This window comes from Enoplosus armatus, chromosome 20, assembly GCF_043641665.1.
Source record: "Enoplosus armatus isolate fEnoArm2 chromosome 20, fEnoArm2.hap1, whole genome shotgun sequence".
Taxonomy (NCBI): domain Eukaryota; kingdom Metazoa; phylum Chordata; class Actinopteri; order Centrarchiformes; family Enoplosidae; genus Enoplosus; species Enoplosus armatus.
In genome coordinates, this window is record NC_092199.1 from 5,872,475 (window position 1) to 5,885,310 (window position 12,836).

At 45.5% G+C, this 12,836-nt stretch overlaps 1 protein-coding gene across 1 annotated transcript; it reads left to right on the plus strand.

The window, feature by feature from the left end:
- The first annotated feature begins 214 nt into the window (after positions 1-214).
- LOC139303519 (synaptopodin 2-like protein) lies at positions 215-12,493 on the plus strand. Its single transcript, XM_070927362.1, has 5 exons — positions 215-316; positions 3,347-3,498; positions 3,604-3,906; positions 4,550-4,938; positions 8,877-12,493. Exons 1-5 carry the CDS (start codon positions 215-217, stop codon positions 11,606-11,608), a joined length of 3,678 nt encoding a protein of 1,225 aa, XP_070783463.1. The 3' UTR covers positions 11,609-12,493.
- The last annotated feature ends 343 nt before the right edge of the window (positions 12,494-12,836 follow it).

The following is a 12,836-nucleotide window of genomic DNA, read 5'->3' on the forward strand; positions in this document are numbered from 1 at the left end:
CACAGCATTCCAGTGTAAGCAGATGAAAGCCAGCCACCCCCTGTCTCCTCATGGGAGGAGTGATTTGGTCACTGAGAGGAGCGGGAGACAGGAGCCTCACACTCGCTCATTGATACTCGCAGAGTGTGAGGGACTGACAAAGGGCAGAGCAACTTATACACCGTCACACACACACACACACACACACACAGCAGGCTGTGAGCTAGGAGTGAGGATGGTAGCGGAGGAGATTGTGGTCTCCCTCTCAGGAGGAGCCCCGTGGGGCTTCAGACTGCAGGGAGGAGCAGAGCAGCAAAACCCTCTACAGGTGGCCAAGGTATAGTGGAGCCTATATGTGTGTGTGTGTGTGTGTGTGTGTGACTTACTGCCAAGGTGGTAACATGAGTAGATGGGTTTTATAGAGCCCGCAGCTGTTAATTGCGGTCTGAGGCCTTGATGGTCAGTCCTGTGCATTTGCTATGTTTGTAATCCGAGCTTCGCTTAGAAACTTTCTAGTCGACATAAAATCTGAATAAATGAATCAGTAGCTAATTTCACTGGTGTCACTATGAGCTTAAATCTCCGGTGCTTGTAGGTACTTCTTGGGGTGTAAAATAACTAAATACAAGTACTCTTGTCAGTGTGGTTGTCTAGCTTTTTCACACTCAGTGCCAGTAATTCTACTTTCACTTGTAGTTTGTTCCGAAGTAGTTCTAGAAAGGCACGAACAACCTTACTTTGAGGAGCATCACTGAATTGGAGAGGGATTCGTTTGATGGGTGAAGTCATATTGAAATGCTTATAATCAGGATATCAACCAGGACGTCTTTTCACATTAAACTCATGTATCTAAGTAATTGTTACTCAGAACAAAATGCTACTTTTCTACTCTTTCTTGAGTAGTTTTGACAACAAGTAATCTTCCCTCTACTTCACGCATCAGTACCTCTAGGTACTTAGGAGTACAATTTTTTACTAATTTGGTCTCTGTTGTTTGGTTTGTGGGTCAGAGAACACATGTCGAGGGTCTAAGGACAGAATGTCTTCTATGCTGTGCAGATTGTAAAGCCCCCTAATCTTTGGTCTTTTTTGTGATTTTAGGCTATATAAATAAAATTGACTTGTTTAGGAGTTGATCTTGACTTTGGTTTCATCACTGCATCCTGATGGCGATCACACAGATCACAGAGATTAGTAGGGCTTTCTTTTAAGTAGGTTAGTGTGCAGTGCATCCGTGTGCATGGCTATACGTTCTATATTACTGTTATATTATTATATGGGGTGCACATGAATGTGTCTGCTGTCAACACACACACAGTAGATAATGAACTTGTTTCAGATTTGTCATCGTCACATATTTATTAGACATAATAAGCCGACTTTAAGCCCAGGAATATTCTATTTTTTTTTTGTTTGGTTTCTCCAAAAGCTTTTTGCGGCTGTGTTTATATTTGTTGACAGTCAAGAATGTTCTCTCTAATAAGAAAATCTATTCTGGAGAGGAGGAATGTGCCCTCGCTCACACTGACGTTAAAAGTTGGCCAGTCACTCAGAAGCTGTCATAACCCCTGATTCAAAATGGAGGGGGAGGTGGCTCTGGCACCAAAGGCCCGTCTTTATCCAGGATTTTCAAGCAGATAAGGTCACCTTTAATGAGAGTTTGATCAGTGTGTGTGTGTGTAACCTGTTGTTTGTGTGTGTGTGTGTGTGTGTGTGTGTGTGTGTGTGTGTGTGAGTGAGTGTGTTTGTGTGTGTGGTTGAGCATACCTTAGATAAGCCTGGTTGGGAATGGAGTGCAAACTAGAGGATCAGAATAGCTCATTTAAGAGGAGCTGGAAGCTGAGCATGGAAAAAGGCCTCTTGTTCACACACAAAGATATTGATATGCACACACACACACACACACACACACACACACACACACAGAAACACACACACACACTTCACTATATTTCTTTTCTGTGTTTGCCGTCACAGTAGCGCCTGTCTTTCTTCGCCAGTCTAGAAACGTGGTTGATTTTCCTGCAAGGTTTTATTTTGGGTATGTGGGGTAACATATGGTGAATGACAGGCATCCCCCCCGGTTCAGACTGGTGATGCAGCTGTTCAGACCCCCTCTTTCATGATGTTCACTCGTGCTGTGTGTGTGTGTGTGTGTGTGTGTGTGTGTACATTTGTCTGAGTGGGAAAGTACGAGGTAGATAGCTTGTCCTTTGCACGCAATGGGATTACTGGGTCAAGGGATACTGATAAAGGCAAATACTGCATCCTCTTCAGAGTCTAAGTAGGTGCGGGAACACACTTTACTCCTCTCAACATTTTTGCAGTGATAAATTGTGTGTATTAGTGTGTCTGCGTGAGGAGACAGAGGGGCGGGCCTTATCTTCTTCTTTTAGAGGAAACTGCAATCTAGTGGACAAGAATACTATATCACCCACCCCCCACCAGACATACTTCCTGAAGGATCCTATGACATCATCTCTTAGCGACCTCCACCAACAGCTGCGTGACTTCATGAGTTATTCTGTTACAGGGACAAGGATGGCTGACAGCAGCGGAAAGAGCTGCCTGTTGCTGAACACTGTCTATCAGTTGTTCTACGAGTTGCACAGCTTTAGGCCATTAGTAGCACTTTTACAGAGACTAACTAACTGCCCATTATATGGCTACTGAGATGGTTATCTGCTGTTTTTTCAATAACATTAAATATTCATGATAAAATAAGCAAGAATCAGAGTTAAAGGTCAGAGAAAAACATCCTTACTTATTATTTATTAAGGTATTATTCACTTAATATGCTTCATCAGGGCTGTGTGGGTGTGGTTTGATCAGATTTGATTGACAGTGGCCTGGCAACATGAGCAAACAACCCCACAACTGTCATCACATTTTGATTGAAATGTGGCTGAATCATGATTGCATGGAAATACGTGACATCACCATTTTTCCAACTGAGCCCCGCCCACTTAAAACCAGTGAGAAGAGCACAGACAAAAACTGAAACCTGTCATGTGAAACTCTTCAAACATTGGCAGAAAAGAATGGTTCATATGATAGAAAAGAGGAAAAACATTATGCTACACAAAATGATATGTTTTTCTTTATAAATTCCTTAAATCTTGTGAATTACTGGATATTTTCCTCTAAGAAATCCCCCTTCTGGTCATAACTTATAGACATAGCAACGGGTGACAATGTGTCACAAGTGCTGTTGTGTTTTAAGGGGTCACAAGCCAAAAAGGTGAAGAACTATTGTTTTAAAAAATTAGATTAGGAGGGAAAGTCGACAATGTAATGTCATATATTTGATGTGTTTTTACCACAGCTACAAATATGAATGTGTTATCGACCCCTCTCCTCTCTGCAGGTACGCAGGCGCAGCAAAGCGTGCAGAGCTGGACTGAAGGAGCATGATGAGCTGGTTGCCATCGGCGACCATGTGTGTGCAGAGCTCAGCCATGCCCAGGCCATGAACCTCATAGATACACAGAGCACTACACTCAACCTGAGGGTTAAAAGGTGAGAGCATGGACTCACACACAGACAGTACATCACACACTCTTTGACCTTGTCACAAACAAACATATTTCGCATTTTCACAACTTGTCAACTGTGTGTTTCCAGGGCCCCTTCTGGACTCCACTCCTCGTCTTACTCTGGTCGCTCTGCATCGCCCCGCTCCTCCATGAGGGTCTTGTCTCCCACCGCGGCACCCCTGTCCTCCCACCGTTCCTCCATCCTCTCCCCTACCGGGATAACCAGGGGCATCACTTCCCCTCCAGACAGCGAGGCCTACTACGGGGAGACAGACAGTGACGCAGACACACAGTCACTCACACACCGTCGCCAACGCCGCACACCTCCTCACGCACGCTCACCTGCGCGCTATGACAACCAGGAAGAGGAGGAGACCTCAGAGATGAGCGGGTAAGGGACCATAGAAGATTTCTTTTATCAGTATTTCTACATCATACTGTGTTTTCATGTCCATATTCTAACCAAGGAGGACATCTGACAGTAAAATCTGAGAAATCAATAATTTTAACCAAGATATTATTCTGTTAGTGTTCAGCAACTCCAGCTTCAAACGCAATATCAAACTCTCATTGGAGCTGTTGTTGTTGAACATCATGATCATCATTTTATCCTTTTGAGATTTTACCATCCAGTACAGTAGCAGCTATCTATTTAACTTATTAAACACAGAGGAATCTCTAATATGATGTTTTAGCTCTTTAGAAAGATAGATGAAAGAAATCTTCGGTGGGAAAATATCTTGATGCTAGGTTGCAGCTCTTTGTAAGGATGGCTTATCTAGAACTAACCACATCAGACAGAAATTCTTTGCCTTTTATTCTTTATAATTTGTGTGGGACACCTTTAATATATATGTAGTCTGTCTTTTCTTCTAAATATTGGAAAAGCAGGATATGCCGTGTCAGATCAAACCGAAGCGAAGATGTCTCAGCTACATTGTATAAGGTCAACTAAACCACCCTGACCACCTCTCAATCTCAGCATTTGAATATTAAAATGTATAATCTTTGTTGTTTTCTGTCTTTCCTCTAAGGTATGAGAGCGCCACAGATGCAGGGGTTTCCATGCAGGGGCAGTGGGAAGGCCAGTGTCTTCCCGGCGTCCCTCGCAGAGAGCTCATCTACCAGCCCCTCCAGACCGAGTGGACCACTCCAGCACACACCCCACACACTCTCACCCCTCACACACTCACACCGACCCCTGATCAGGGGTTGGTGGAGGCGGAGGGAGAGGGGGACAGTGGCTTCCAGGAGGCGGGGGGCTGCATCGGGCTGGCTTGCCCACCGCTTGTGTCTCCTGAGCGGGCGAAAGAGGCTCTGATGTTGGGCTCTAGTAAACAACTGGTGCCCATGGTGGGACCACAGCAGACCCCAGTCAGCGACGAGCTCTCCACCACCTACATGGAGAAAGCACGGCAAGCCAGTGAGTATATATCCTCACACAAAACTAGAGTACACCTATACAGTTAAATAATAACAATAATAAACAAAAAAATTATCCAGAGGCAATTTGAAAAGAGGATACTGATTTTATAATTAAAATCCCTTCCAACATGTTAAGAAGTCTGTATGAGGAATCAAGCAACATGATTTATGGAAAGAAATAGTCCTAATTTTGAAAAGCCACACCATTCTTTGTGGAAAATACACCAGTTTCTAGTTTCTCATGGTCATGCAGCTATTTCAGTGTTTTTTGATTTTTTAATTTAAATTCCTAAGATTCCCCTGGTGCCTCCAAAGGCATCAGCTGCCATGAGCTGTGTAGTCTTGAAGCTTAAATCAATAGCTTGATCACCCTCTAGTGGTTGTTTACTGTAACTGGAGCACCCAGTTACTTGTACATGCTGGTAGTGATGGGGTGAGATATACCAGACACCTACAGAGATGTTCCACCTCCCCCTTCCTCCCCTCTTCTGTCCCCTGAACTAGAAGTCTATTTCTTCTGTCAGTATTCTGAGCATTTGCCTCACTCGCTGTATTTATAGGCAGTGAAGCTTCTGATCGACAGGCTGGACGCATCTCTGACTTACAGGCCGCACAGCTGAATATGTGGTGTATGAGTGTATGTGTGTTTGCGTGAATGTGTGTGTATTGTGGTATGTGTGTGTTTCTTGCCACATGTGTGCACAGTAGGCAAAGTCATTGATTGGTCAATCGACAGAAAATTAATCAACAAAGAATTTAAATAATCAATGAATCGTTTAAGTTATCTATCAAGAGAAATGCCAAACATTTCGCTGGTTCCAGCTTCTCTAATGTGAGGATTTACTGTTTTTCTCTCTCTTATTTTATTTATTCAAAATTAAATATCTTTGTGTTTTGGACCGTTGGTCGGTCATTCTGACGTCGCCCCCTTTAGGAGTGGAACGTTATGATTGCTGTTTTTCAATAGACTGGTATTTTATAGGCAAAACAATGAAGTTAGTAAACTGAGTAGTGGACAATGGTTTGTGAGATGAATCTCCGGTTGTGAGATGATTCCAGGGATAGGAAATACAACAACTGAAACATAAAGGTTGCCCCATAAGGAAAGTTTGTTTTTCAGAATTTTCTCTTATCTTTGCTTTTTTTTCTGGTGAAATGCTGTACAGTTTTATCTCTTCAGGCCTAAAAAAGTATTCAAATGAAACAGTCTAATAGAAGTTGTAAGTAGATGGTGTTATGTCTTAAGGGGTCACAAGCAAAAAACTGTCAACAAAAGCCTTATATGATTTCTACTGTGTTGGTGAGATGTAATTCTAAAGGAATAGTTTGACATTTTAGTTGAATGAGTTAGATGAGTTAGTAAGATGAGAAGGTCGACACCAGTCTGACGTTTGTACGGTAAAAATAAAGCTACAGGAGGGAGTTAGCCTAGCTTAGCATAAAGACATGGGGAAACAGTTAGCCTGGCTCTGTCCAAACAAAATCCACCTACAAGCACATCTAAATGTCACAAATTAACATGTTATATCTTGTTTGCTTAATCTGAACAAAAGTGTAAAAACGTCAATTTGCCACTTTGCGACTATATTTATCGAAAAGATGAGAGAATGGCATCCCCAGGGTATTTCCCAAAATGTTGAACTTTTCCTTGAACTCGTAAAGTTTTATCAACTTATCATTTCAACAAGACAGTAATGATCACAGCTGATTCAACTGAATAGCTATGCACTGACTAAGCTGTGACTTCATAATGTTGTGGTAATGAGGGATCTGTCCTCCGGTACAAGAGGCTGAAGGCCTGAATGACTTAGGTTAGGGCTTTACTATAAGACGAATGGTGACTGAGGTTTCCAGGGACCTGCCCTTTCTCATGTTACACACACACACACACACACACACACACACATTGCCTTTGGCTGCTATAGAGTTGTGTGTCTGTGTGTACAGTGCTTGTTAGGTGTGAAGTATCAGCAGCAGCAGCACATCAGAAGAGGAAGAGTTATGACCGAGCTTTCCTCTATAAACTCCTGAATTGTCACTGAAATTGTTTTGAAAAAAGCGTACCCGTTTATGCATCATAACTGGGTTTTGACACACATATACACACACTCAATGACATTGCTGTCTAAATATCCTTTGGTGAGGGGTCTTCCCGTCCTTGTGTCTGTGTGTGTGGACAGGTGTTTGATGCCTGTCAGACAGACAGGAATAGTGGGTTGACATCATGTGTTGGTTAGGGTTGCTGGACACAGACAAAGGTCTTTACATGGGCTGCGCCCTGAGAGAAGAGCTGGAAGACAGAGACTGAACGGTTCCCCACTCGGAGCAGAACTGGACACTGTGAGGGTGTGTGTGGGAGGGTCTGAGGGAGTTTAAGGACACACACACACACACACACACACACATACGCATACGCACACTTGTGAGATGAGGGACCTCACATCTCCTTCAGGTTCATATGTAGGTGGACACACAGTCCCGCACACGGTGTACGCAGGTAAGACATGAAATGAAATTTTTCTTTTTCAAATCAAGAGGAATTACTTTTTCTATGTTTAGAAGGTTGACCATTAATGTCAAGGTTATTTGTCATTGTCGTACTCAACGGATTTGACTGATGATCCTGATGTTGAAAAGATTTAGACCTGAGGCGAGGTGGTGAATCACTCTAACTGATTGTGCATCTCATTTTTGGTTTCATGCTGTAAAGACAAATTATATAAGCCGATGTGTCTATACTGTGGTACTTTATCAACATGATGAAGCTATGTTGGTACATAATGCAAAATACGAATGGAACAAAAGTGTTTAAAGTTATTTATAAGCTCTCAATTACTGGATGGATATGGATGAAATTTGGTACAGATATACGTGACTTTGGTGACCCCCCTGACTTTTCCTCTTGCGCCGCCACGAGGTTTACATTTGTGGTTTTGAGTGAAATGTCTCTAAAGCTATTGGAAGGACGGTCATAACATTTGGTTCAGACATTCATGTTCTCTTAATCTTTCCTCTAGCGCCACCATTGGGTCAACATTTTAATTTGTGTTATACTTCGTTTTAAGACAAAATACCTGAAAAACTAATGACATTCTCTCTAGCCTCAGCTGTTGTTTATGTTTAGCGCTAATTAGCAAATACTATCATGCTAACATGCTAAACTAAGACGTGTTAGCATTTAGCTCCCTGCACCGCAATGCATAAGTAGAGTTTAACAGAGCTGCTAGTGTGGCGGTACACTCTTGTTATCCCTTACACCTTGTTATGTCAAGTCTTGTGGACTAGCTTCATAAATATCTGAACTTTGCAACTGAAATATCAAGTTTGATATTGGGATTGTGTGTGTGTTATGTCTTGGTAAGCTTGACTGTATGAAAGTTATGTGTGTGTGTGTGTGTCTGTGTGTGTGTGCAGAGGCTGCATCAGACTATAGTTATGTGGTGAGGATATTCATGTGAGGTGAGCCAAGATACCAAAAAGACTCAAATAGCCTTGGACTAAACAGCTAATACACACATGTGCCACATGCTGGCGTGTATACGTGCGTGCGCACACACACACACACACACACACACACACACACACACACACACACATAGGCACAAAGAAGCATTTGTACAGGAGAGACACTCTGATCTCACCTTCCCAGAGTGTGTGACTCAACTCTGGAGAGCAGCAGGAATTCTTTGTTCTAAATCCACAACACACACTCCTGTCTGTCACCGGTAATCCTCATTGCAGCTCCTCACTGTGATAATACTGTATAAATCAGCCACTGTTCACAGTCAGTGAGGCCTATCACACTGTTGTTTCCGTTATTTGTTCCCTTGTGCCTTGTTATGTACTCATCAAAAATCTCATTACTGGTTCCCTCCTTTGTTTCCTCTCTCTTTCAGTACATTTATTTTGGTCTCCCTCTCTCTTCCTGTCTTGCAGAGTTGCAGCGTGGGGAGAGTGTGGTGGAGAAACAGGTGAAAGAAGCTCGTACTAAATGCCGCTCTATTGCGTCTTTGCTGACTGACGCTCCAAACCCCAACTCAAAAGGGGTGCTTATGTTCAAGAAACGCCGGCAGAGGGCCAAGAAGTACACACTGACCTGCTTTGGCAAAGCTGAGGGAGATACAGGAGGGGAGACAGAAGGAGAGACAGGAGGGGAGACAGAGGAGGAAGGAGGAAGTTCCATCCTAAGTGGCTCAGAAGTTGATGAAGAGGGATTTTCAGCCTCGTTTGACCCTACGTGGGATACCGGTTATCTTGACCTGCTGGACAGGAGAAGCTCTGCCTGCCCGTCAGCCACACCAACTACTCCAACAACACCAACAACCAATCACATCTCGGGGCTGGACATTTCGGCCTATCAGACTCCAGGACTTGTGACCTCTGTCAATCAAAGCCCAGGGTTGGAGGTCTCAGGGCTGGAGAGCTCAGCCTTTCAGGGCTCAAGGCTGGAGAGTGGCATCACGAAGAAGCCAATCAGTAACCACCCTGCACACATGTCTCCTCCAGCTGTGGCTCTGACCAATGGGGGGTCAGCTGTTAGTCGGGCTAGTGTTGTTCTGAGCCCGCCCTCTCAGATGCCCCTTCCAAGTCAAAATGGGCAACATGGCAACCCTAATCTTAGTCCTAGCCCAATCACAGACTCAGATCATCACCTGAACCTCAGTCCTAATCCAGGTGTTCTGAACCGTACTGCGCGACCCTTCACCCCAGGCCCTACTCCTTCTCTTGGATCTGTAACCTCTGTGATGTTTCGCCCTCCCCAACCCAAACCCACAGCCGTGACCATGGCAACCAAACCTGTGGCGGCCATCTCCATGGTGACCATCCAACCTACTCGCCATCCATCAGGGCCAGATGCAAGGAGAGCTGTGTCTAGCACCTCACTGTACATCCCTCCGAGAAATAACAACAGTAACACTCCCCCTTCTGTTAACTCTCCCCCCTCAGCTCTCTCGCCTCCCTCCTCTCTGTCTTCTGCTCCTTCCTCCCAGCCTGCCACAAATCCTCCAACATTTTCCCCTCAGTCCGCAGTGTATGCTTCCCCCTCCACCCTGTTCTCTCCTTCTGCAGCTCAAAGTACCCTGGTCTATCCATCACCTGCTCAGCCCTTCTCCCCTCCAGCTCCACGGCTGTTTCATTCTCATCTTGCTCCTCCTTATCCACCTCCCTCCACCTGCATTTCTGCTTCTCCCATCTCCCCACCACACCCCCCTGATTTGACTCAGGCCTCCTTCCATGCCCAGCCCACCCCTCCTCCTCTTCCTACTCCTCCTCCTCCTCCCACCCATCCTTCTCCATCTCCATCTGTCCATCCCTACATCAGCATGGCCCCTCCTGGCCCCCATACTGCCATGGCAACTGCATCACCACCCCAGGCTCCTGCCACCGATTCAATGGCGACACGTGAGCAGCGCATCTCGGTCCCTGCCGCTCGCACTGGCATCCTGCACGATGCCCGTCGACGTAGCAACAAGAAGCCAATGTTCTGTGCAGTCCAGAACAAAGATGTTTCTCCAAACCCAGACTTGATGTCGATGGTCCAGAACATGGATGACCACTTTGGGAGAACCCCAGGTGCTGAGGCTGGAGCTGCACCCAGTGGGGAGACTGGACATGAGTCAGGGCCTGAGGAGGACTGGCTGAGGCTGGGGGCAGAGGCCTGCAACTTCTTGCAGGCTCAGCGGGGACCCAGGCCACCTCCTGTAGCTCCCAAACCGCAAGCCCCTCAGGTGCCACAGCTGGCGGGGAAGGGAGGTCAGCTGTTTGCCCGCAGGCAGAACAGGATGGATCGGTACGTTGTGGACCGAGCTCCCTCTGTTGCTGCAGCACCTTACTCTCCCGGCCAGACGAGAGAGCCCTCACCCACGCCTTCTCTCCCTGCCACCTGGAAATACTCGTCCAACATCCGTGCTCCTCCTCCCATCAGCTACAACCCTCTTCTCTCTCCCTCCTGCCCTCCGAAGGCCCAGAAGAAGCCTGAGGTGACAAAGTCTGGGCCAGCTGGATCTAAAGGGCAGAAAGCGGGCATCAAGTCTGTGGACATTATGAGCCACCAGCCCTACCAACTCAACTCCTCTCTGTTCAGCTATGGGGGCGGGGTTCCCCAGGACACCTCCACCTATCAGCAGCAGCGAGGAATGCCAAGTGGTCCTCAGAAGACAGCACGAGTATATGAGGTAAAGCGCTTCTCCACGCCCCCGCCGACAGCCTCAGGGCCCGCCCTCAAAGTTATTGTACCTCGATCAGCTACGACACTCGGAGAACCATTGTGGCGCTCTGATGTCACGTCTCCTCCACCCACAGTTGGCCCCGCCCCCTACCAACCCTATCAGCCTCAAGCCCAACCATACCAACCTCAATGGGCAGCCTCCCCTCTGTCTCCCCCACCTCCCCCTGCCCCCACTGCTCCACTCCCTCATCTCCCCACCTTCTCCTCTGCTCCAAATCCAGTCCAGTCCCCTACTTTCTCCCACCTTCAGCCCTCCAACAGTGCACAGGCCAACAGGCAGTTTAAGAGTGCCCCAGATCTGAGTCCCATGGGCCCTGCTGGTGCACCTCGGCCGGTGTCCAGCAGCACTCAACCTACCAGGGTCCCCAGGCCCAGGTTCAGCACTTCCAACCTGGGTCTGCAGCCTTGCGTCTGGCGCCCTGGATCCACTATGCACTGAACAGACTCTGGTCTGGACAAAATAAACCATGGCTCTATGGGAACATAGAGCAACATTTTCTAACTAAGTCCATGTGTTTTTAGTTTTGTAATATTGTTATTCAGGGCTTGGGGTTTTATCAGCCACGTTTTATCACAACATCTGTTTGGATTGGCCCCCCATGTAGCACATTTTACCACTTACATTTAATCTTGTTGACTCATTTATCCAATGCATTTGGTTATAATTAAAGGGAACACTGTGTTTTGCAAAGGAAATGTAGTGTGGAAACCTGAGAAGAGTAAAAAAAAAGATCAACGGCAGATTGAAAGGACAGAGAGAGATGCTGGGGAAAACTGAAATGAAGTTCTGTAAATATTGTATCGAATGCTGAAGAATTAAGTTTAAACATTAAAAAAAGAAGAATAGAGGATGTGGAAAGATAAGACTGTTAAGACTGTGAGAGAGATGTGGTCGAGGATGGGAAATAGATGAAAAGAAAAGCACTGATGAAGTGACATAATAGAAACAATGTCTGATGAGGTGTAAAAGGTGCAGATTTGACTTCACAATCTGTAAACATCCTACGGTACCTATATCAGCAATATCATATTAGAAAAATTGCTTACTAACAAATACTACTACTACTGTAATCCCCCCTCTGTTATATATATTCTGAGGATGTGTGTTTGATGATTCTGAGCGTCTTTTTTTAGTTGCACTCTGCAGCAGTGTGTGCGCTTTGTTTTCTGTAGTGTTTCAAAGGGTGAGGAGCACAGCTGCTGCGAGGGAAGCCTTTTACAGTAGACTTGATTTCTGATGATATGTAACAGGAGACACATAACATGTCTGTTTAGCTGTGATTCTTTTCCACAGAGACATGCGGCTGAATAAAAATAGACATGACTCACCTCAGCTGTCACTCTGTTTCTTCCTGTGTCACCCACACCGGGCGCCCAGCACCTCCTCCTCCCATTAATTCTTACTCTATTTCTCTCTTTCATGCATTTGTTGGCGAGTTTAATCACTTAATTGTCCGCGCAGGATTTAGACAGTTTTGAGATTAAATATAAACAGTCTTTAAAAGTGATAGTTTTAGCATCAGGAATTGGTTTTCTTTTACTTTCACCACATGGAGGCACTGTAGGATTTGTCATCCAGACATGCTGCAGCACTACAGTTTATGGTCTCCTCCTTGTCTCATCATAGATTTTACGTAGCTACAATGTGCATAACAGTAATACACACC

Coding starts and splice junctions, on each gene's coding strand:
- LOC139303519 (XM_070927362.1), top strand. CDS start 215: ATGGTAGCGGAGGAGATTGTGGTCTCCCTCTCAGGAGGAGCCCCGTGG. Junction 317..3,346: donor ACCCTCTACAGGTGGCCAAG/GTATAGTGGAGC, acceptor TCCTCTCTGCAG/GTACGCAGGCGCAGCAAAGC. Junction 3,907..4,549: donor GAGACCTCAGAGATGAGCGG/GTAAGGGACCAT, acceptor CTTTCCTCTAAG/GTATGAGAGCGCCACAGATG.